The 26,804-nt window shown below is 32.5% G+C and overlaps 1 protein-coding gene across 1 annotated transcript; it reads left to right on the forward strand.

Moving 5' to 3' along the window:
* On the forward strand, nt 1-26,370 carry LOC142611674 (GDSL esterase/lipase At1g73610-like). The gene is made up of 9 exons (XM_075783813.1): nt 1-22; nt 1,998-2,128; nt 2,743-2,899; nt 6,414-6,545; nt 19,996-20,175; nt 21,437-21,567; nt 22,227-22,457; nt 25,290-25,530; nt 26,192-26,370. The coding sequence occupies exons 1-9, from the start codon at nt 1-3 to the stop codon at nt 26,368-26,370; spliced, it is 1,404 nt and encodes a 467-aa protein (XP_075639928.1).
* The last annotated feature ends 434 nt before the right edge of the window (nt 26,371-26,804 follow it).

A 26,804-nucleotide genomic window follows, 5' to 3' on the forward strand; every position in this document is an offset into this window, starting at 1 on the left:
ATGGATTGGATGCCACATGCAGGTTTTTAATTAGATTTTTTGGAAGAATAAGTTCTTCCCAAAGAACATTCATATGTTCTCTCTCTCTCTCTCTCCCACAGAAGCCAATTTTCATTTATGAAATTTTAGTTTTCTAGGTTTGTTTTTTGGCGGTGGGTTCGGGTTTATGGATTTATGGGTCTTTGATCTTTCTCTTTTCCTTAACTGATTGAGTGCTTAAGAATGGGACTTCGTCTATATCAAATCTCAAACTCGGGCTCACTTCAACAATGGAGCTTTGTGGACCAGTGAAGGCAGCCAACCACTTCGAAATCGAAGACTTCGACACCTCCACTTGAAGACTCGGATTCTCAAGTTCAAAATCTCAGATCTTCGATTATGGTTTTAGTTTTATATGGGTTTGGGTTCTCAATTTCTTATGGGTTTGTTTGTATTGGGAAGTTGCAAGGATCGGCTGGGTTTGAAGGGATCTTGCTCTAATGGTCTTTGTTTGTTTTGAATTTTTAGTTTTGAAATTTATGGGTTACTTTGTTTTCTAGGTTTGATATTTGTGGGTTTGCTCTAGACCTGCTATTGGGTTTATGTTTGTGTTCTTGCTGGAGATCGGTTTGTGTTTGGTTTAAATTGATTTTGTGTTGGTTTCTCGGAAAGATGAGAAAATCTAGGCTTGAGCTGTGATTTTGTATATCTAGGCTTTTTCGTTTGAGAAAATCTGGGTTTTTTGGTTTGAGAAAATCTGATATCTGCTGCTAGTTTTGTGTTTGTGTTCTTGCTGGAGATCGGTTTGTGTTTGTGTTCGTGTTCTTATGTTTGGTTGACAAGAAAGGGCAAGAAAATGTGAGAAAATCCGAGCATGTGTTCTTATGTCTAAAATCTGAGTTTGTGTTCGTGTTCTTTAGTATTTTTGTTGAAGATGAACACATATCTAAACTGATGTATACATTTTTCTTTTGTTAAAATTGAGAAATTAATTTTTTTTTTAAATTATAATCTGACGTGGCATGAGTAATGAGTGCCACGGTGGATTTTTAATAATATTTTAATCCCTCTGTTAGCCACGTCAGCATTTTCTGTTAGTTGAGTGACGGTAGAGACTAAAATAACACACGTTAATTGGTTTAGGGACTAAAAGTGGTGAAATGAAAATGTAGGAACCAAAATAGAAATAGGGTCAAAATGTAGGGACACAAAGTGCATTTACGCCTAAAATATTTTATTCTCCCTTAACCAATCTGCATCAGTTCCTCAATACACTTGTATAAAAGGAAGCACTTGGTCATGAAATCCTAAGGCGCATAAGAATGTAGTAGCTTCACAATAAATGTATAGATTCCTTAATTGAATCTTTGTGTATGCTGACGACTTTAAAATAAACATTTTATATCCCCTAGAAGTTTAGTGAATGAAACCCTAAAAGTCCAACTCATCATGGGCTGAAAAATAGATGAAAATTCCAGATTTGCAAAGCTCAATAGATTGAGTAGTGTCGAAAGGTATTGAGGTTCATTAAATCTCAATAGATCGAGCTTGTCTTGAGCTTATATCAAGGTCCACTATTTCTAGCTTTTCTTACTTATTTCTTTGTGTAGTCTCATCTTTTCAATAATACCACTTGTTTTCCTTAAGAGACATACTTTATGATATTCTAGAATTCACTTAGAAGCTAGAACTACCCAAATAAAAGTAAAGTGCACTTTGTCAAAGGATATGCCAACTACATAAAAATATAACTCTAACATCATTCATGATCCATGTTTTATATACTATGTATAGAAAGTTTCTGGTTCTGCTTTTGAGTTTAGTGTCCAAAATATTCTAGGCATAGTTTATGTAGATTTCTGTTATTTTAGTTAAAAGAGACTTTCCAAAAAAAAAAATCTAAATTACAATAATATTTAAACTATAGGGGTGAAAGTAATGCACTCAAAACTTTAAGTTTTAATTTGAAAATAAGACCAAATTGTTGTGGTTATTCATCCATTTTATATTCCTTTCAGCGGAGGCATTGGGAATTAAAGATATTGTGCCAGCATATCTTAAACCAGATCTTCAAAGTAAAGATCTCCTAACTAGTGTAGGCTTTGCTTCCGGTGGCTCAGGAATTGACCTATTAACATCTAGTACACTGGTAACTATTTTCTATCTTTATTTATTAAACAAACTTTGAGTTGTTATATTTGACCTCATTAAGGTTTGGGCTAAAATCAAATAGTTTGGATTTTGTCAAAAGTACTTCTATCAATTTCATTTTAATCTAAACTTTAGGGATCAAAATATAACAATTAAAATAATCATGGTACGAAATTGTTATTAGATGGAATCCCAAGGAGGTAATATGTTCAATCAAAACATGTAAAATAGAATTTGAACAAAACCCTAATAATTTTATTTTAGTCCAAAATTAGGCGGTGATATATAAAAATTGAAAGTCATTAAACTAAATTGTTACCTAGTAGAACCCCAAAGCAAGGGATATGATGCCCCCCTCCCCCCTCTCTCTTTTATTCATATTGTATAGAAATTACGACATTTGTTGGTTTTCAATTAATCTAGAGGATGGTATTTCAACTTCTGCCCCACCATGTTTTAGGTGATGGGATCCAATACCCAAATCATGAGACAACAAAAAATCTAATTAGAAGAGCCGAATTAATATTTTCCTAAATCTAATAATTACACATAATTTACTGTGCTTTCAAAATTCTAGGCTTTCTTGCAATTTAATTGTTTTGTTGGAATCAGGGAGTTGTGGCAATGTCCCAACAGTTACAATACTTCAAGGATTACATAGCGAAGCTAACAGAGGTTGCTGGTGAAGAGAAAGCAAAAGCCAATATAGCCAACAGCCTTGTTCTAATGTCAGTAGGAAAAAATGACATAGGAGTATCATACACGAGTGGTGCGAGGAAATTACAGTATACTTTTCCTGCATATTGTGCTCAATTGGTTACATGGTCTCACTACAAAAAACGCGGGTCTACAGCCACGTTTTTTTTAGCCGCGTTTGCAAAACTGCGGCTATAGCTATCCTATAGCCATGTTTTTAAGAAATGCGGCTATAGACTTAACCTATAGCTGCTTTTTTAAAACGCGGCTATGAGTTAAGTATATAGCCACGTTTGTAAGTAGTTTTAGCCACGTTTTTAAAACGCGGCTATAGGTTAAATCTATAGCCACGGTCATAAACGTGGCTATAGGTCTAGCCATATATATATATATATTTTTTTTTTTTTTTTTTTAAGGAGGACCTATAGCCACGTTTTAAAAACGTGGCTATAGGTCCAGCAAAATATATATATTTTTAAAGGAGGAACTATAGCCACGTTTTAAAAACGTGGCTATAGGTCCAGCCAAATATATATATACTTATTTAAAGGAGGACCTATAGCCACGTTTTAAAAACGTGGCTATAGGTCCAGCCAAATATATTTATATACTTATTTAAAGGAGGACCTATAGCCACGTTTTTTAAAACGTGGCTATAGGTCTAGCCAAATATATTTATTTATTTAAAGGAGGACCTATAGCCACGTTTTTAAAAACGTGGCTATAGGAAAAAAAACCCAGATGGGTTTCTTTCCTTATGACTTATGATTTATGAAGGCCCTAAGTAACTTCTTAGAAAATAAAAAACCTAGAACCGCAAACTATTATACAATTTTTTTGCTATAAGTGTAATACAGCAGAGTGTGAGCCATGAAAAAAAAAATGGTATGTTCATGTGGAGAGTTGTGAAAAAAATTGTGTGATAATTTATGATCTTGTAACCACCTTTTTAACAAAGTATATGCCATGCGCTTCATTAAAAATCTATTTTTCTAAGAAGTAACAAAGAGCACCAAGCACCTAACCTGCTAACCGTATCAAATATAAATTTGTGAATCAATTGTATGCACTGGGGGCTCGATGATTTGATGTTCTTAGTACTGTAGCACTTGGATGTGAGCCATCAAGAAGAGTTGCAAGATCTTGTTCAATGACCACAAATGTAGGAGCACAAACTGTTAGGTTCTAAAAGTTTAGAACAATTGACAAATTATGAATACAAACTTGTCTAGATATAGATCTTAGAGTCTATAAGTATTATTATACAATGCTTAAGGTGATTCAAGTCAAGATTCAAGAACAAGCAAGCTGCAGAAAGAAGAATTCAAAATTTGCCTGGTTCAATCGATCGAAGAACAGGCTCGGCTGATCGAAATACGGGTATGCAGAAATTTAATTAAGCCCAAACAACAGTTCAAGCCTATTAAGGATTAGGGTTTCAAGTCTACCTCTTCTAGTATATAAAGGAAACCTTAAGCACATATTTAAAAAAGCTTTTGAGAGTGAAAAGAGCGTGCCTCTTTTGTAGATCTAGGGTTTTGTACCCAAAAGCTCTCTAAAGTCTTTGATGTGTTGTGTGTTGAATCTTTTATGTGATCTAAGAGGTGTTTACCTTCATGCACACACTTTAACTATCAAGATCAAGATTCACATCAAGAACTTGATGGTTGTTTCAGTTGCTGCTTAAAGAAAGTCACAAGTAGAAGAACTTGTGGTTGCTATGGATTAAAGAAAGAAGTAGTCTGCAGACTCGGAGCTATCATAGGATTGTGGTAGTAAGTTTTCTACTCAAGGTAGCAATAGGTTAAATCCTCCCTAGATTTTTTACCAGTTTGGTTTTCCTAAGTCATCAGATCTTTGTGTTCTTTATATTTTCCGCTACTTTACATGATATTGATAGGCCAAGATGTATTGACCCCTTGTAATGAATTAACCAATTAATTAGCCAAGTGAATTAATTAGATTCAATTACATTCAATGAGCGTGGTAACACAAACAAATCACCAAATAACTAAATGTGCAACGGAAATTAAATGACACAGTGATTTATTTACGAATGGGGAAAACCTACACAGCAAAAATCTCACCGGGTGATTTTAAGGTCACCACTCCCAAGAATTCACTATTATCAAAATAAGCGGTTACAAGTAAAGGAATCGCAATACTTTATACCATCCTACAGTTAAACCCTTACCCCAATACCCAATTGGACTTGTTCTATAGTGACAATCTCTCCTTGTATTGTACAGCTCTCAATACGTGACTAACCAAAAGATGCGCGGATCTCAGTACGCAACTTGATCACCAACTTAAGAAGGATGTTGGCTGCAAAGTCCTTCTGTTCATCACACGATGAAGATCGTGAAGTTGCTTGGTCACAAAACCCTACAGTGTATAAACACAGCAGCTTCTTCAAGAGATAGAAGAACTACGGCAAATTCTATCTCTGGTCACAATTTGCATGAACAAGACTTTGCTTAATACTCGTGCAACTTGTGTCACTTTGACAGACCTCAAAATAATCCTTATATATGTTTGGGGTTGTGAGAAAAGAAAGCCTAAACACATACTCACAGATTGAATGAAAAAACGGCTCTGAAAAACTAAGTTTCATAAATCTCAATACATAGCCATCTATCGAAATAGCTGTCGAGCCACGAGCTTCAACGGCTTTTAAACCTCGATAGATACTAGCTGTCGAGATTTAAAATCCAGCATTTTCTTACTTGATTCTTGGACAGACTTGCATGATTTTAACACTTGAACTTGAAACCCTGTTTCTTGAAGCATTAAACATATCCTAAATCTACCTAAATACAAGTAAAGTGCGTTTTGTCAAAGGATTAGCCAATTACATAAAATGTTGACATATGTTCCTAACATGAATCACATATGTCCTAACAGATATGATTATTATTGTTTTAACCTAGATCTAAATAATAAACCTAAATATACACTTGGTTAATTAATTAGGTTAAACAATCTAGTTTACAGGGATCTAAAACTTTACACAAACGTACAATAATCTGCTAAAAGCAGGAATAGCCTCCCTTCAAAGCAAGCATTCCGATGCAAAGCTGGTCTTTTTCGACATCTTTACCCCTCTGGATAATATCGTAGTAATCCTTAGCAATTTGGTAAGTATTATTATTATCTCTTAAAAAATTTGGTAAATTTTTTTCCCTATGACTAATGAAGGCCCTAAGTAACTTTTTAGAAAATAAAAAACCTAGAACCACAAACTATTATACATTTTTTTTTGCTATAGGTGTAATATGGCAGAGTGTGAGTGATGAAAAAAAATGGTATGTTCATGTGGAGAGTCGTGACAAAAAATTGTGTGATAATTTGTGATCTTGTAACCACCTTTTTAATAAAGTATATGCCATGCACTTCATTAAAAATCTATTTTTCTAAGAAGTAACAAAGAGCACCAAGCACCTGACCCGCTAACTATATCAAATATAAATTTGTGAAGAAATTGTATGCACTGGGGGCTCGGCAATTTCGTGTTCTTAATACTATAGCACTTGGATGCAAGCCATCATGAAGAGTTGCAAGATCTTGTTCAATGACCACAAATGTAGGAGCACAAATGTACAATAATCTTCTAAAAGTAGGAATAGCCTCCCTTCAAAGCAAGCATTCTGATGCAAAGCTGGTCTTTTTCGACATCTTTACCCCTCTAGATAACATCACTGGTAATCCTCAACAGTTTGGTAAGTGTTATAATTATTATAATAACTAGTTGCTAACTCATGCTATGCACTGGAACCTACCTATTTGTGAGGTAGACTAAAATAATTTTATAAAATCTTAAATTGATTAAGAAACTACACCATTACATAATTTGCTCTTGTATGACTTAAATTTGTGTTACAATTTGATGAAGAAGTCATTGCTTGAACGTGCAATAGCTTACAGAAAATTTGTCAAACAATTTCAGATACTAAAAAAAAAAAAAAAAAACTTAAAAATTCAGATATTAAAACTTCTAAAAGACCAAAAACTACTAAAGAATCAAATGATACACGATTTAGAAATTATTGAAACAAAACACTATATATATATATATATATGACTAAAAAATAGACAAATAAAAGAAAAAATTAGGTTACATTCAAAAAAATAATCCATGGCTATAAGTATGCACCCTATCATAAAATATCATGTTAGTGAAGTAGAGAGATGATAATAATAATAATAATAATATCAACGTTTGAGTTTGAGTTTAAGTTGGACTTGTTAAAGAGATGGAGTTTCACTCCTTGTTAAGTTTGGATTAAACAAAAATAATCTTTTTTTTTTTAAATGATGAGTTTGAGTTTAAGTTGGACTTGTTAGAGAGATGGAGTTTCACTCCTTATTAAGTTTGGATTAAACAAAAATAATTTTGTTTAAAAAAAATGATGAGTTTGAGTTTAAGTTGGACTTGTTAGAGAGATAAAGTTTCACTACTTGTTTAAGTTTAGACTAAACAAAAATAGTTTTATTTAAATAAAAATAATAATTTTATTTAAATATTGTACTGACGTGCACACTACAACAAAATGTATTTTTAGTGACGAAAATTAGTGAGAAAATATTTTTCGTCGCTAAAAATACAGCTTTAGCAACGAAATATGAATTTCGTTGCTAATAATGAAAAAAAATTAAAACATTTAGTGACGAGAAATAATTTTCGTCGCTATTGTGATCTAAAAAATGGGCGCCAGCGGAGGGAAACTTTGGCGCAAGCTTAATTAATCTATAGCGACGAAATATTTCATCGCTAAAAGTTGAAATTTTTAATGATGAAAGATTTCGCTACTGTAGGTATTGTTGTGGATAGTATTAGTGACGAAAATCCTTTCGTCACTATAAGGAAGAATTAGCGACGAAAAATAGTCGTCACTAAAAATAATAATAGTTTTGCACTTCATTGATTTAGCGACGAAATCATATTTCGTCACTAAAAGTATGCTATAGCGACGAAATATGAATTTCATCTCTAAAAATCTGTACAAAATCTAGGTTCTTTAGTGACAAAATTGACCTTCGTCACTAAAAACTTAAAAGCCTAATACCTTTTACGTCGAAGAGGAAGCAATAGCCACAGAAATATTGTGTCGCTAAAGGCCTGATTATAAATAACCTCTTATATCACTTTCTCCTCATTTCATTTCACACCCAAAAGTCTAAACACCCAAGCCATCTTCATCGTCACACAAGGCTCCAACCGTCTGAAGCCAATAAGCCAACCACGCCGAAGCCAACCGTCACCGATAAGCCACCGACGCCAAAGCCAAGCGTCGCCGATAAGCTCTATTCCGTCCGATATCTCCATTCAGTCACTGATAAGCTCTATTCCATCGCTGGTAAGCTCCATTCTGTCACCGATAAGCTCTATTCCTTCGCCGATATCTCTATTCCGTCCGATATCTCCATTCCGTCGCCATCAATCTCGCCATCCTTTTCGCCATCCATCTCACCATCGATCTCACCGTCGATCTCGTTCAATGACTCTTCCTCTTCGCCGATCCTTCACCTCCAACCAGCGACCATTCGCATTCCCTACCGGTGACCCTTCGCATTCCCACTCCTCTGTAAGTTCTTCCCTTGTTCTTCAATATCGCATTCCTACTTACATCTTTGTCATCTTTGTTTGTTTGATTTTCATTTTTTTTAACATATTTTAGATACCCACTTGTTATAATCTTCAACATCCTATTACCTTTGTTTGTATGTATGATCTTTTTTTCATTTCACTTTGCCCCATTTTTTCAAGGTTTGCCTCTGTTGCTTATTTTTCTCCATTTTTTATTTTGATTTATTTATATTTTTTTGGTTTGTTTATTTTTCTCATTTTTATTTTGGTTTTTTTATATATTTTTTCTCCATTGTTCTGTGATAAAAGGAATTTGAAAAGTGAATTTAGGGGTACAGGGGTTGGATGTTGAAATTATAGTTGAAGAAGTTGAATGGTAATAAATTTGGTTTATCTAAGTTTAGTTCAACTGAGCATGTTGGTGTCATATTCTTGTAGGATGAGGAATTTGGATGACTGTTGTATTACATGTGTAAGCTATGAGTTTGTGTAGTAATTTATGAGAAGATCATTTTCAAGACTGAAGTACTTATAAATTTAATTTCTCTTTTGCAGGCTAAATACACATTGTTTGCAATAACTTTGGATTTTTTCTGAAAGTTGTAAGCTTAGCTTGAGCAAAGTAAGTAAATTTTAGTTAAAAACCTTATAAAACTCTATACTTGTGATGTTGGAAATTGGATTTGTGGTGGCATATTGTGTTGGAGCAAGCAGGTGGCTTGCATGGCATTATAAGATGGTTTAAATACATATTGGAAGTGTTTTTTAATTCTTGCAAATGTGAATGAATATTAATGATTAGATGTGATGAATAATATTTTATTTTATTTAAATACTTGTAAAACTCTATACTTGTGATGTTAGAAATTGGTTTTGTGATGGGTTGTCGTGTTGGAGCAAGCGGGTGGCTTGCATGGTGTTATAAGGTGGTTTAAATACATATTGAGAATGTTTTTCAATTCTTGCACATGTGAATGAGTATTGTTGATTAGATGTGATGAATAGTATTTTATTTGATTTAAATACTTGTAAAACTCTATACTTGTGATGTTGGAAATTAGTTGTTGTGATGGGGGTAAGCGGGTGGTTTGCATAGTGTTATAAGGTGGTTTAAATAAGTATTGAGATTGTTTTTCAATTCTTGCAAATGTGAATGAGTATTGTTGATTAGATGTGATGAATAGTATTTTATTTAATTTAAATACTTGTAAAACTCTATACTTGTGATATTGGAAATTGGTTTTGTGGTGGGTTGTTGTGTTGGAGCAAGTAGGTGGCTTGCATGGTGTTATAAGGTGGTTTAAACTAACATTGGGAGTGTTTTTTATTACTTGCAAATGTGAATGATTATGCTTGATTAGATGTGATGAATAGTATTTTACTTGATGTCAATACTTATAAGCATTATAGTTGTGATGTTTGTGATTGGTTTTATGGTGGGTTGTTCTATTGGAGCAAACGGGTGGTTTGCATAGTGTTATAAGGTGGTTTAAATACATATTGGGAGTGTTTTTCATTTCTTGCAAATGAGAATGAGTATTGTTGATTAGATGTGATGAATAATATTTTATTTGATTTAAACACTTGTAAAACTCTATACTTGAGATATTGGAAATTGGATTTGTGGTAGGTTGTGTTGGAGCAAGCGGGTGGCTTGCATGGTGTTATAAGGTAGTTTAAACTAATATTGTGAGTGTTTTTAATTTCTTACAAATGTGAATGACTATGCTTGATTAGATGTGATGAATAGTATTTTACTTGATGTCAATACTTGCAAGCATTATAGTTGTGATATTTGTGATTGGTTTTGTGGTGGGTTGGTTGAAGTAAGCGAGTGGCTTACATGGTGTTATAAGGTGGTTTAAATTCATATTGGGAGTGTATATTTGTGTGTGCAATGTATATTTGTTTAAGTATTAATATAAACTTGTGCATTCATGAATGGGATAGAACTTTATCTAAGTAGCTTATAGACTTAGATGTTAGAATACATTATGCATAAGTTGTCCTTATTTTACTAAAGTAGTATTCATCTTATAATTGTAGTCAAACATGGATAAAAGTTGGATGACAATGGGTAAGACACCCGATGGCAGATTAAGCCATCCATACAATGTGAAAAATTGGAAAAAATGTTGATGCTGCTACTAGAGATGTGGTGCTTCAAAATATCCCGGTAAATTTACATTAATAACGTCTAACTCATCTTTGTTGTCACTAAGCATATTAAATTCATATAATAATATTTTTATAATACATATACACTTCATTTTATAAGATTAGTTTGAGTTATAAGGAGATTTCAACTTGGTAACGAAAACATTAAATACAAACTTGGTTTTTGAGAAGAAGTCCAGTATTGTAAAAGGACTTGGCATGTGACCTTCCTCTTCTATAGTAACCACCGCCTCATCTAATTCCTCGGTGGAGTATATCCAACGGCTAAAAAATGAGATAATTGAGCTCAAAGAGGCAAGAACTAGGGACCAAGAGGATCGAGCTAAGCACCAAGAGGCATGAGCTAAGCAAAAAGAGATCCAAAAGAATATTCTTAACTTTTTGAGAAGTAAGGGTTATGATGACACTCTTACCTATGGGGGTGGTTCAACTTCAAGTTAAAACATTTTTTGGTTAGTACTTTATTTTAGCAATTGACCCACATTACATAGTGTGACTACTCTTAATGCATTGTTAGAAATATTTCTTATAACATAGTTAATGTTTTTACTTTACGATTTTAATGTAGTATTGTTTTTATATTTGTACAAATTCCTTATTGGTGGCTTTTAAGAGATTTACTTTTGACATTACTTGAAGACATATGAGAACATCTTCCGTTAGTTCTAATTATATTATGTTACACTTTTTGTATTGTTATAAAACATCTTGAGTTATTGTATATGTTGCAAACAATTATTGTATGGAAGGAGTTTGAATTAGATATTTGTTTTATTTTTTACTTGTGGAATGTATGGATCTTTTTTTATAAATGTGTTGTTGAAATAAATGTATTATTCAAATGTGAGGTTTTAATAATGTAATAACAGGTTACAAGTTAATATCAAAGCCATGAAAAAAGTAAGAAAAGAAAATAAGTTTTAGCGACAAATTTTTTTGTCACAAATATAGCAAAAAAAAATTGTTTGTGACAAAATATTTCATCGCTAAATGTAGCAAAATTTTGTAAGAAATGGTTTTAGTGACGAAAATTTTCGTCACTATATGTGCTTGGATTTTCTTAAAAATAGTTTTAGTGGCGTACTTTTTCGTCACTATATGAACCCGAAAATAGTTTTAGTGACGAAATTACTCATCACTAAATATGATTTAATAAACTAAAGTTTTTTTAGTGATGAAATATTTTCGTCACTGAATTGTGTTTTTAGCGAGGAAAACATTTAGCGATGAAAAGTTTTTGTCGCTAAAAGTTTTTTTTTTTTTAAATCAAATTGGACTTTTAGTGACGAAATTTTTCGTCATCAAGACTTTCAGTGACAGGGTTTCAGCGACAAAATGAGTTTCATCGCTAAAAGTTTGATTTCGTCACTAAAGGTCCTTAGTGACGAAAAACTGGAATTTTAGTGACGGATTTTTTTGTCACTAAAAATACATTTTGTTAAGTTCTAGCGTGATGCCATCGTAGACTGGCGCCAGAGGAACTCTTCATCATTTGACGGGACACAACCTAGATCGCTAACATTGCCTTACCAAATTAGGTTTAGGGTTTTGAAATAGGAAGAGAAAAGTTCTAACATGAGTCTCTTTCTTATATTGGGGTTTGCATTACTTTATAGTATTCATGATTAACCTCACAAATTTGGAGATAAATAAATTATCAATGTTTGAGTTTGAGTTTAAGTTGAACTTATTAGAGAGGTAGAGTTTCACTCCTTGTTAAGTATGGATTAAACAAAAATAATTTTGTTTTAAAAAAATGATAATGATGAGTTTGAGTTTAAGTTGAACTTGTTAGAAAGATAGAGTTTCACTTCTTGTTAAGTTTAGACTAAACAAAAATAATTTTATTTAAATATTGTGCTGACGTAAAAATTATAAGAGCTTCAAAGGCTTCGATTATATATATATATATATATATATATATATATATATATATATATATAATAATAATAATAATAATAATAATAATTATTATTATTATTATTATTATTATTATTATTATTATTATTATTATTATTATTATTATTATTATCTCTTAAAAAATTTGGTAGTCATTTACTTAAACTTAAAGCTTTTGTCTTGCTATCATCCAAGGCCAATTAGCCTATATGGAAAATACTAGAACTACAACCAAATTTTAATGGGAAATGTTGAAGGTAGAACAAATTTAGATCACCCTTCATCCCTTGTTGGAACTATTGAATAATTGAAGGTGCACGAATGAAAGAAAGAAAGAAAAAAAAAATCGCAAAAAAGGCTTATAAATCAACGTGGCAATGTATCCAATTGATGTCACTTCAATAATGCAATAAAATATTGATATTAAGAATAATACAAATTTTATTATATAAACCTCAGAGCATCCACATCGGTGGAGCCATAATTTTAGCTATTTAACTCTACCAAAAGCTATTTTATCTATTTTACCTTCTCACTTTACAATCCACCTAACATCAGAGGTTTTATTTTAGCTTTCAACACAATAAAATAATATAAACAGCATAATAAAAAAATATATCTACTACAATAAAATAATATATCCATTACAATAAACAACAATCACAACTACTGTAACCGCCGCCGCCGCCATATGATAGCAAATAATTGTCTAGTGTAACAATAATATTTTTTTAACCCCAAATTATATATATAATCTTTTTTACTAAAACAATTTCTGAATTGTCATGATAACAAATAATCGTCTAGTGTAACAATAATATTTTTTTAACCCCAAAATTTTGTAATAATTTGTTGTACGTTTTAACACAATTGTAATTTTTATTTAGTAAATTTCCTTACATGATGGACACGTATCCCACTAACTTCCTTTTTTATTTTTATTTTTCCTTCACTTTTTCTTCAGCCACCCACGTTTCTTCCTCATTCCCATCAAATATCTTTTCTTTTCATCCAGTCACTGTCTTGTCTCTTCTTCAGCTCTTCTTCTTCACCTAAACTAAAAGATAGTTCTTCTTCTTCACCCAAAAGACAAGAAGAAAGAGATATATTACACAAAAAAATGAGAGAAGAAGAAGCCACAACAAAAGAGGCTCGCGGTAGAATAAGAAGGAGCCCGCAGCAGTAGTGGGTTTATCAGTTTATGTTGGAATTGAAAATTGCACATTTGACTTAGAATTTTGCAGTCTATTTGGTTGGTTAGAATATGGCGAAAAGGAAAAGAAAGAAAAATCTGAGGAAGAGAAGAGAAAAATTTGAGAGAGAAGAGAGACTGAGAGCTGCAACGGTAATAAAAGAGAAAAAGGAAAAGAAATTGTTTAAATATTCTTCATCAATGTGAACGCATAAATAAAATACAATTTTTTTTTTTTACTATTGAGCTACTGTGTATATAGCCAAAGATAGCTGTGCATTAGCTGAAAAGCTAAAATACATACATTTAACTCCACCAATGTGCTCCCATTTTTGTAGTTGGTAGTGCTAAAAATAGCAATTTAACTTTATAGCATCACAAATACTAATGCTCTAATGGATAGGCTACTATTCTCGTAAAGGTTATTTAGATATTTATTTGTTAGTTATTAAAGTGGCAATAATATCATATTTTTTGTCGCATTAATTTGTAAGTTTTTTTGTCGTAAAATTTATAATAGATTAGAATTTTCATATAATAAAATTACTTTTTCTTATTTTTGTAATTGATGAGACGTGTCTGTAAAGTTTACGCATAGACATATATGTGTGTATAGTATCCTACTCTTTTGTTCTCAAAAGTTAAACATCAATTTTTAAAGTTTACGTAACATGATACATTATAATTGAACTTTATAGCGTCAATTTGGTGATACATTTCTAATTTGTGACTATTCTTACAATTTCAGGCTTTCAAAATGCAAATTTGGGGTGCTGCGGCGGCGTTGTTTCATGTCTTCCATTTACTACACTTGTTTGTCCAGATGCTTCTACCTATGTCTTTTGGGACTCTCTCCACCCCACTGAAAGAACTTACAGAATAGTTGTCTCTGATGTACTCAAAAAAACTCTTTCTGGTTTCTCCTGAATCAATACTTGTTTTCTGGTGTTCATTGCAGCAACTCTCTCACTTGGTGTTTACAATAGTTGCGAGCATAATAAGGGAGAGGTTTTAAGAAGGGAACTTTAGAGTGGGAAGCTTTGTTCTGTTAGCAGTGGTTGTTATTAGGAGTGGTTGCTTAAGTAGAAAGAAGTTGTGAACTGGTAAGGTACCAATGGGTACGTAGTAGTCTTTGTTGTTTTAGTAGGGAAGTTGATTTATGGTTTTGTGATGAATAAATTTTATAGCGACTCCTTTGAATAAGGCATCTGAAAATAATTATCCAGTTATCTAGTGGAGGTTAGAGATTATCTCAATTCTATCTTATTTTCATCAATTTCGGTCAATATAAGAAAGAATTGGGTAAAACTTGAGTTCAACGTCTAATTTTACTAAACTTATTGAGATAGTGACACCTGTCTATTTTTAGTCACATATCATCATCTTAATGGGCCTTATGCACCGCTTCCAAGCCAAGTTTGAAAGAATCATATTTTCTATGTAACATCGTTGTTCTTAAATGATACAGTCTAATGCAGTCTTCTTCTTCTTTTTTTCCAATACTCCAGAAGTTTTTTTGAGGTCCAGGCCTTCACCTGAGGAGTGTGAAATAAAATACAAGAGCCCGCTTCCTAGTTTTTGACTCTGCTTAGTGCAGTCACATGACTACCACTTCTGAGTACCTCACAGTTACACACACTCCCATTATCTTGCTTGTTACATTCCAAGATAAAGTTATGGTATTTACAAAATTGTATTGAGGTAACAAGAACAATTGGGGACATAATTTATCATGGGTTAGTCGTTCGTGGTTGGTGTCAACATTTCGAGTGACTCTCAATCGCATTGGGTTTGAAAACTTCTTAATCGTTGTTGATTGATAAGATGTGGGTTATTGACTGGTATAGTTATGTCGGCAAGCAGATGATTTTGCAGCCCTGGAGTAAAAATTTCTTCACTTTTGTAATTAAAAAAAAAAAAGGTTTTTGGCTCTTGTTTGTTGGCGCTACTTGAGCTCCTATGGTAAGGAAAAATAGAAAAGCTTGATGTATGAAAAGTATGAAGAATATAGAATAGTGAAGAAGTAGTTTATGGTAAGGCAATGAAAGTAAGATTCTCAAAAATATTTGAAGGCACTAATACATTTAATAATATCCCCACAAATGTTAGCTTAGTATAATTTATATTGCTTTAATATTAAGGCCTCGTTTGGAGGAGGGAATAAAAAGGAATAAAAAAATAATTTTAAAATATTATTCCCTTTCTTTGTTTGGGAGTTTTAATGGAGGGAATGAAAAATCCATTCTCTTGTTTGGGAGTTTAAGTGAGAGGGAATAGAATAGATAGGAGGGAACACTCATTTCTCTCTATTCCTTTAAAACCTCAAATTTTCATTCCCCCCCCCCCCTCGCACAGAAATTAAGAGAATAAGAGGGAATGGAATTAGATTTAATGAAGTTTTTACTAAAACTCTCAAAATACCCCTATAAATTGAACCCTTTATTTTAAAATAGGAGGTCTAATAGTAATACTATCATAAAATAATTTCATTTCATTCCCTCCAAATTACTCACAAACGAGATTACTTACATTCCATTCATTTTCATTCATTTCCATTCCTTTATTTTAAAACATCCAATCAAGGCTAATTAATTCCATTCTATTCCATTTTTTTCCCTTACTTAAATACATTACATTTCATTCTATTTCATTCCTTTCCATTTCCTTATGATCATTCCATTCCATTCTCCTACGAACTCCCAAACAAAGCCTAAGAAATTAAGGTAGTCCTAGGGTATTACTCTCCAACTTTCCGTTCGGTAAACTTAATGGATTATTTTGTTTTAATAAATTATTAATGTACATTATCTTTTTTATTTGTGATAACGTAGAAAAACTTAACTCAAATTAGTTGCACGTCATAAAGTATATAGTACAATAATTAGTCAAATTTATTTGGGCAATTACCCCTACCGGCTTACTCGCCAGATACACTCCTAACGAGCTAAACAATTTATCCTCATACCCGAGAAGCTAATGCACTTATTTCATTATAAGGAACTAGCAGATTAATTAATGTCATGTGAATGTACTAAAAGCCTTTTTTTTATAGAGAATTTCAACTTATGATGTCCGCTCATGATGTTAGCTCTTTATCATCTAACCAAGGCACCAATTAGTTTTTGGTATAGGCGGGGATTGAACTCCAAATCTCTTATTCAACTATCAAAGACTTTATCACTTGATCTAACTATAACTCACAACTCAAAGCTTAATATATAAAAGTTGGATTCTCACAATTAGGGGATGCATTCCATGGTGACATGTGTCACTTTGTCAAAGCATATGGCAATTACGTTTGTCAAAATTCTTACAATCCGTTTTATTGTGAGAAAGACAATAATAAAGATACTGAATTTTGTTTCTAAACAAAAAAGACACTTAATATCCGCTCATAAACGTCTAACTATATCTAATCAAATTAAATATCTCACAATTTGGAAAGATGTTCAAAAATAATTTGTTGTTATTGTTTTTTACTTTTTCATCACATCTAATATAATTTAATTTTCTTCTTCTTCTTCTTCTTCTTCTTCTTCTTCTTTAGAAACAACATCTAATTATATCTAAGAAAAAAAATAAAGACACTTAATTTCTTCTCATAAACATTTAATTATATTTAGTCTAATTAAATCTATCATAATTTGAAACAAAATCCAAAAGTATTTTTATGTTACTTTATTTTTTTCACCACATAATTTTAAAACTAGACATACATAGCAATAAAATATATTTCTAGGCCAAAATGGGCAAATGCCCATTTCACACAAAAAATAATAGCATTCTGCCCCCTTTTCCAAACTAATTAAGTAAATGCCCCTCTTTTGTAACTCGATTTTCTCAAAATAAAGTTTCAATTTAAAACTCAATTTTTGGACAATTGAGTTATAGCAAACTAAAAATTTAAAAAAAAAAAAAAAATTTCTGGAAGTCGAGCTCCATGAACTCGAGTTCCATGCAATTTTTTAAAGCCCTATAGTGGCGTTTTAAAACATGTAAGTTTTTTTCTTGAGTCTGATCACTCCATAGGGAGCCCTATAGTGGTGTTTTAAAGTCATATAGTGGCGTTTTAAAACATGCAAGTTTTTTTCTTAAGTCTGATCGCTCCATAGGGAGCCCTATAGTGGCGTTTTAAAACCCTATAGTGGCATTTTAACATGCAAGTTTTTTTCTTAAGTCTGATCACTCCACAGAGAGCCCTATAGTGGCATTTTAAAATACCTATAGTGGTGTTTTTTATGGAAGTTGAGCTCCATGAACTCGAGTTTCATGCTTTTTTTTTTCTTTTACCTATAGCTGCGTTTCATGGAGGCCTATAGTGGCGTTTTTAATACCTATAGTGGCGTTTTTTATGGAACTCGAGCTCCGTGAACTCGAGTTCCATGCAATTTTTTTTTTTTTTTTTAAGTTTGATCGGCCCATACTCAATTTTCTACAAATCAAGTTTTATATTGAAACTCGATTTTGAGAAAATCGAGTTATAAAAGATGAGGTATTTCCCTAATTAGTTTGGAAAAAGGGGCAGAATGCTGCTTTTTTGTGTGAAATGGGCATGTGCCCATTTTGGCCCATTTTTCTAACATTTAGATATTGAGTTTTTACGTTAAGTTTTAAATCATATCACATTTATATATATATATATATATATATATATGAAAAAATGTTTTTTTTTTTTTTTGTGCTTCATTAGATAATAGAGAAACTAGATACAAAATAAAATATTACATATCTATTAAATAAGGTTAATTGTGGCTCACAAAAACAAATTTCCTAGCTCTGTCACTAAATACACTAGATGTAACTTGAATTTAACTCTAATAATATACATATTAGACATAAGATAATATCGTCATTATATATTTACGATTTTTTTGCACAGGAATATATAAAAATATTTAGTTATATTAAATTAAATTATTTTATATTCATTTAATTATATTAAATTAATAAAATTGAAATAAATATTAGATTCATGTCAAATAAAAAATATTTATATTAATATATATTGATGGGTACATTCACATGACATTGATCTAGTTCTATATAATAGATAATGCACATTAATAATCTATTAACCCGAAGTAATCCATTATGAAGTTTCTTTTTCTTTTTTTTTTGGTGGTATCCACACGGAAAGTTGGAGGAAAAAAATACCCACAATGAACATTAATATTAAAAAAAATTACTCATTTAGTTACATTAAATTAATAACATTCCCTCAAAAAAGAAATTTGATGACATAAAAAAATATTAATTAGAATCAAATCTAAAAGTAAATAATTATTTTAAGTTATGACTCTTATCTTATGAGTACCCTCACATGACATGAATCTAGTTCCTTATAACAGATCATGCAAATTAATAGTCTATTGACACACATTAATAATCCATTGTGAAGTTTCTAAACGTAAAGTTATAGAGATACTATCCCAGGATAAGGACTACCTTAATTTCTTAATATTAAAGATATATCGTACTAAGCTAAGGGCATGTTTGGTACACTGAATGTGAATTACAACAGGAATGGTAATTTTTATTACTAAGAATAAAATGTGTTGTAATGGAATAACTAAACCAATTCATTAGTTTGGTTGTGAAATCTAAGTTGTAACATTATAATAAAAATTAACATCTATTTTAGAAAATACCTCACTCATACAATTAATTCCCTAGAAAATAATATACTTTAAATTTGAGAGGGATGAGTTATTTTTTATGTTTTTTATTTCCATAATTGTTAAGTGAATATGGAAAGTTTGTTTATTTGGAAATATATTAATGTTAGAAATTATTACACCTACTAAAGAATAGCTATTACAACCCTTTTGGAGAGGAATACTTATTCTTCATTTTAATAAATAGCTATTTATAAGGAATGACACATTCCTTTAATAAAAACATAACCAAACTATCGAATAGCTAAACCATAAGAATAATTGTTATATTACAGTGCCTGTTACAATCTATCAAACATGCTCTAACATTTTTGGGGAATATTTAATTAATTTAATGCATTAATTCTTTTAAAGAAATTATCTAATACGATTGACCACCATTAATTGATAGAAGTTCAAATCAGATTTTAATGTAAAATCTCTTTCACTCTTGTAATTACCTTTAACATCTTCTTTACTATTCTATCTATGAGAGTATAAATACACACAGTTCATACTTCATTTAGGCCATGAGAAACTAAAGCATTCATCACTAGAAAAACTAAGCACTCAGAGTTTGTAAATTAAAATGGCTTCTACATCTTTATTTATACTTTTCATTCTTCAAGCTTGTGCTTGTCTATTTTTCTACACCATAGGAGCTCAAGCAAATATAACATTTTCAGCAATTTTCTCGTTTGGAGATTCAATCCTTGATACAGGCATGAATAACAATTTGCTTTCAGGTAGGTGTAATTACCCTCCATATGGAAGAGACTTTCCAGGAAAAGTTGCAACAGGAAGATTTTGCAATGGGAAAAACCCGACAGACTTGATAGGTATAATATCATAAACTTTTTTACTTACCAAACAACATTTCCTCTCTCTCTCTCTCTCTCTCTCTCTCTCTCTCTCTCTCTCTCTCTCAAGTGATGAGTTATATATTGATCCTAGTTAATTAATTTAATTACCCAAGTTGATTAATTAGATCAATTACATGTAAAATTGTGGAGGCACAAAGCAAAAAAACCACTGAGTGATTAATTAATTCAATTACCCAAGTTGATAAATTGACACAATGATTTGTTGACTAATAGGGAAAACCTCACACAAGGCAATAACCTCACCGGATAATTTTGAGGTCACCATTAACAAGAAACACTAATCAAAATCAAGATATTACAAGTACAAGGAATCTTATTCCAAACTTGGCCTATTCCAAAGTATTAAGCTACAATTCAATCCTTACGTCAATCCCTAATTGGTCTTGATTTTATAGAGACTTCTTCCTTTTGCATGGATGTCAGTACGTGTTTACCTTCTAGCAGCATGAAGCTTGTTGTTGGATGCAAAATTCTTCAATACACTGGTAGAGAATGAAGTACTTGGTCACAAAATCCTAAGGCGCATAAGAATGCAATAGCTTCATAATAAGTGTATAGATTCTCTAATTGAGTCTTTGTGTATGACAACTTTAAAATAAGCCTTTTATATCTCCTAGAAGTTTAGTGAAAGAAACCCTAAAAGTCCAAGTCATCATAGGCCGAAAAACAGATTTGGAATTTCTAAATCTGTGAAGCCTGATAGATCGAGTAGTGTCAAGAGGTGTCGAGGTTTATTAAATCTTGATAGATCAAATTTGTGTTAAGCTTGTATCAAGGTCCATTATTTTCAACTTTTCTAACTTATTTCTTTGTGCAATCTTATGTCTTCAATAATACCACTTATTTTCTTTAAGAGACATACTTTATGATATTCTAGAATTCACTTAGAACTACCCAAATACAAGTAAAATGCATTTTTTCAAAACATATGCCAACTATATAAAAATATAACCCTAACATCATGCATGATGCTTGTTTTATATACTATGTATATAAAGTTTCTGGTTCTGCTTTTGAGTTCTAGTGTCCAAAAAATTCTAGGTATAGTTTATGTAGATTTTTGTTATTTTAGTTGAAAGAGCCTTTCAAAAACATATCTAAATTACAATAATTTTTAAACTATAGGTATGAAAGTAATGTACTCAAAACTTTAAGGTTTAATTTGAAAATAAGACCAAATTGTTGTGGTTATTCATCCATTTTATACTCCTTTCAGCGAAAGCATTGGGAATTAAAGATACTGTGCCAGCATATCTTAAACCAAATCTTCAAAGTAAAGATCTCTTAACCGGTGTAGGCTTTGCTGCCGGTGGCTCAGGAATTGACCCGTTAACATCTAGTACATTGGTAACTATCTTATATCTTTATTAACAAGCTTTCAATTGTTACATTTGACCGCATTAAGGTTTGGACTAAAATCAGATAGTTTGGATTTTGTCAAAAGTACTTCTATCAATTTCATTATAATTTAAACTTTAGGGATCAAAATGTAACAATTAAAATAATCATGGTACGAAATTGTTATTGGATGGAATCCCAAGGAGGTAATATGTTCAATCAAAACAAGCAAAATAGATTTTGAACATAACCCTAATAATTTTATTTTAGTCCAAAATTAGGCGGTGAAATATAAAATTTGAAAGTGTTTAAACTAAATTGTTACCTAGCAGAACCACATGACAAGGGATATGATGCCCCCCTCCTCCCTCTCTTTTTTGTTTTGTTTTTTTGTTTTTTTGTTTTTGGATAGGATCCTCCCTCTCTTTTATTCATATTGTATAGAAATTACGACATTTGTTGGTTTTCAATTAATCTAGAGGATGGTATTTCAACTTCTGCCCCTCCATGTTTTAGGTGATGGAATCCAATACCCAAAACACGAGACAACAACAAATCCGATTAGAAGAGCCGAATTAATATTTTCCTAAATCTAATAATTACACATAATTTACTGTGCTTTTAAAATTCTAGGCTTTCTTGCAATTTAATTGTTTTGTTGGAATCAGGGAGTTGTGGCAATGTCCCAACAGTTACAATACTTCAAGGATTACATAGCGAAGCTAACAGGGGTTGCTGGTGAAGAGAAAGCAAAAGCCATCATAGCCAACAGCCTTGTTCTAATGTCAGCAGGAAACAATGACATAGGAGTATCATACACAAGTAGTGCGAGGAAATTACAGTATACTTTTCCTGCATATTGTGCTCAATTGGTTACCTGGTCTACCACTTTTTTGGAGGTAATTTTCTTTCGTTATGACATATGAAGGCCCTAAGTAACTTTTTAGACACACCAAAAAAAAAAAAAAACCCCTAAAACCTCAAACTATTATACAATTTTTTTGCTACAAGCATAATACGGCAGAGTGTCAGTGATGAAAAAAAAAATGGCATGTTCATGCGGAGAGTTGTAACAAAAAATTGTGTAATAATTTGTGACAAAAAAGTGAAATTCATACTGTACCGGTCGGTACAGTCGAAAAAATTTGTACCGGTCACCAAACTAGTACCGAAAACGTCTTAAAATGTATTGGTTCAAATACCGGATATTTCAGTTGATACTGGATGTTTTCGTCTGTACCGGCCATTTCGAACGGTTTTTGTGCTTCCGGCCGGTATAAGAAATGTTCTTCAAACCTAGTCGCAAGTAGGGATGGCAATTTAAATCCGACCCGCGGATACCCGGTCTAGCCCGACCCTAATGGGCCGGGTTTTACCCGGTCCGATAAAGAATAGGGTCGGGTATGGATTTAAAAAAAAAAACCCGAAGCGGGTCCGGGTTTTATCAAAAAAATCCAGACCCGACCCGGAACCCGACCCGGATAAATACCCGGTTAAATACCCGGTATATGAAATTACTAAAATACCCCTTATATATATATATATATATTTTCTGATTTTGTTTGGAAACCCTAATCTCTACTCTCTACTCTCTCACACTCACACCAGTGACCAGCCGCCTCTCACACTCAGCCCTGCGCCCCTGCCCTCTCGCCTCTCTCACACTCACAGCTAGCCGCCCTCTTGCCTCAGCACACAGCCCTCTCGCCTCAGCCCGCAGCTCTCGCCTCGCCTCGCCTCGCCTCGCCTCGCGGCCTCGCCTCGCCTCGCGCCTCGCCTCGCCTCGCGCCTCGCCTCGCCTCGCCTGTGGATTCTTTGTCAGGTTGATTTGTGTAGCTGAATCTTATTGTTTCCTCGATTGATTCATTGGGTTCAAATTTGGGTTTTGTTGTGATGCCCATTTGGTGTAGCTGAATCTGATGGATTTGTTAAATGATTCAGCTGAATTTGGTTTTGGGTGGTATGCCCATTTTTTATTTGTGTAGCTGAACCTGATTGGTGTATTAATTCTGTTGGATTGGCTTTTTGTTCTAATGCTTTTGTGGTGGATTTTTTTTTTGGTCATTTTGGTATTTAAATGGGTTGCATTGGTTTTGAATTGAATTCTATAGATTCTGGTACGGTGTAATTGATAATGATTCGTCTCACAAGTTTCATATTTGTTGGTACTTTATGTTGGTTTACTAATGACTTGTTGGAGTGTTTATATTGTTGAACATGTGAAATGAATAGACTCTTATCAGGAATTCAATTGTTTTGTTTGATTGAATTTGAGTATGAATTGAGAGTTGATATATTTTTCCTTAATGATATATGCAAAAAATCGTGATTGGATGATCACTGCATGTTCTTTTTTTGGAGATGGGCCCAAGTTATCTCAATTGTTGGCAAAATGAAAATGGCAATCATGCTTACTTCCCATTTACTTCGTTTTGCAAATTTCAGATTTGAGGTAATGATTGTTTTTGCCTTTTGAAAAGCTCAGCTGGGTTTGATTTGGTTTTGTTCAATTTTGTCATGTTTTGGTTTGTGATTATTGTTTATGATCTGGGTTGTGGTTGTTGAGGAAATTTTTTCAGAACAGGGAAAAAAGATTGGTTGGGCTAAATTTGGTTGGCCTCGCGGCTTAATTTTTTTTTTTTTTGGTTGGGCTAAATTTGGGCCCAATAAGTTAAACGGGGCCCGCGGGGCCCGGCGGGGCGGGTCTGGGCCCCGAGAAAAAAACCCGATTATTATTCGGGCCGGGTCCGGGTTTCGGGTATTGACCCGCGGGTCGGGTCTGGGTATGCAAAAACCCGGCCCGAACCCGACCCGTTGCCATTCCTAGTCGCAAGCGTCTTCAACTTCTTTGTCACTGCATTATTTTTCTCCTCTCCTTTTCGTCGGCGTCAACAACTCTTTGCAACTGTGTCTTCATCGTTTCTTTTTTTTAGCTTCTCTTTACCCCTACTATTTTATTTCATTGCCTAGTTGTACCCCATGTTTCAAAAAGTAAGTGAAAGTCTACGGTCTACCCACAAAAATGTTGTGGACAAATCAATGAATTTACGTGGTTTGTCAACCTTCCAGGTGACAGTTGAATAAGAGTTTTAACACTTAGCTAGGGCTGAACATATTAACTTGAGATGGACTTCTCATCAAAAATAAATTCGGGATGGACTTAATTATAATTTTCAATATTTTTAATAGATTATATAAAATATTTATTAATTTAATAATAATATAGCAGTAAATTCAAAACAATACACTAATATTTACTGGTATTGAAATATACCTTTTTTTTGTCAAACTAAATCGGCTTCCAATACGAAATTGACTCCCTTGATCGACATTCTCCATTTTCTATTTTAGTTAACAAAACAAGCATAGCACAAGTACATATACTTAGCTATGAACCGTTTAACCAATAATAATTCTTGTAGTTTTCTTTCTAATTCCTTATTTTCTTTGGAGAATGATGTTGTGTTATGAGAATCATATTCCCTTGAGCTTGCAACATCACATTCACTATTGCTAGGTGCCACATTGTTGTTTGAATCATCAGTACCAATATATATAGTATGTATGCATGTATGTATATAAAACAAGGACAAGAATTTTGTGATCTTGTAATTACCTTTTTAACAAAGTATATGCCAAGCACTATATTAAAAATCAATTTTGTTAAGAAGTAACAAAGAGCACAAAGCACCTTATAACCCGCTAATCGTATCAAATATAAATTTGTGAAGCAATTGTATGCACTGGGGGCTCGGCGATTTGGTGTTCTTAGTACTGTAGCACTTGGATGCGAGCCATCAGGAAGAGTTGTAGGATCTTGTTCAATTACCGCAAACGTAGGAGCACAAACGTACAATAATCTGCTAAAAGCAGGAATAGCCTCCCTTCAAAGCAAGCATTCCGATGCAAAGCTGGTCTTTTTCGACATCTTTACCCCTCTAGATAACATCGCTAGTAATCCTCAGCAGTTTGGTAAGTTTTATTATTATTATTATCTCTTAAAAAATTTGGTAATCATTTACTTAAACTTAAACCTTTTGTTTTGCTATCATCCAAGGCCAATTAGCCTATATGGAAAATACTAGAACTACAACCAGATTTTAATGGGAAATGTTGAAGGTAGTACAAATTTAGATCACCCTTCATCCCTTGTTGGAACAATTGAATAATTGAAGGTGAAAAAAAAAACACGCAAAAAAGGCTTATAAACCAACGTGGCAATGTATCCAATTGATGTCACTTCAATAACACGATAAAATATTGATATTAGGGATAATACAAATTTTACTATATAAACCTTACTATAATGGATAGGCTACTCCTAAAGGTTATTTAGATATCTATTTATTAGTTATTAAAGTGGCAACAATATCATATTTTTTGTCGCATTAATTTGTAAGTCTTTTTGTAGTAAAATTTTAAATAGTTTAGAATTTTCATATAATAAAATTACTTTTCATGTTTTTGTAATTAATGAGACGTGTCTATAAAATTTACACATATACACATGTGTGTGTGTAGTATCCTACTGTTTTGTTATCAAAAGTTAAAACATCAATTTTTAAAGTTTATGTAATATGACACATTATAATTGAACTTTATTTCTAATTTGTGACTATTCTTACAATTTCAGGCTTTCAAAATGCAAATTTGGGGTGCTGCGGCGGCGTTGGCTCATGTCTTCCATTTACTACACTCGTTTGTCCAAATGCTTCTACCTATGTCTTTTGGGACTCTCTCCACCCCACTGAAAAAACTTACAGAATAGTTGTCTCTGATGTACTCAACAAAACCCTTTCTAGTTTCTCTTGAAGCAATACTTGTTTTCTGGTGTTCGTTGCAGCAACTCTCTTGCTTGGTGTTTACAATAGTTGCAAGCATAATAAGGGAGAGCTTGTAAGAAGGGAACTTTATAGTGGGAAGCTTTGTTTTGTTAGCCGTGTTAATGTTTGAAATAAATTGTTGCTTGTTATTAGGAGTGGTTGCTTAAGTAGAAAGAAGTTGTGAATTGATAAGGTACCAATGGGTACATAGAAGTCTTTGTTGTTTTAGTAGGGAAGTTGTTTTATGTTTCTGTGATGAATAAATTTTATAGCGATTTGTTTGAATAAAGCATCTGAAAATACTTATCCAGTTATCCAGTGGAGGTCAGAGATTATCTCAATTCTATCCCGTCTTTATTCTACTGTTTTCATCAATTTTGGTCAATATAAGAAAGAATTGGGTAAAACTTAAGTTCAACGTCT

Source organism: Castanea sativa, chromosome 1 (genome assembly GCF_040712315.1).
Source record: "Castanea sativa cultivar Marrone di Chiusa Pesio chromosome 1, ASM4071231v1".
Taxonomy (NCBI): Eukaryota; Viridiplantae; Streptophyta; class Magnoliopsida; order Fagales; family Fagaceae; genus Castanea; species Castanea sativa.

Bases quoted from the DNA above. Each gene is read 5' to 3' on its own strand.
- LOC142611674 (XM_075783813.1), top strand. From the start codon at position 1: ATGGATTGGATGCCACATGCAG. The intron at 6,546-19,995 runs GTAAGTGTTATA...TCTACACCATAG, and splicing joins TGGTAATCCTCAACAGTTTG to GAGCTCAAGCAAATATAACA. The intron at 20,176-21,436 runs GTATAATATCAT...TACTCCTTTCAG, and splicing joins AAACCCGACAGACTTGATAG to CGAAAGCATTGGGAATTAAA.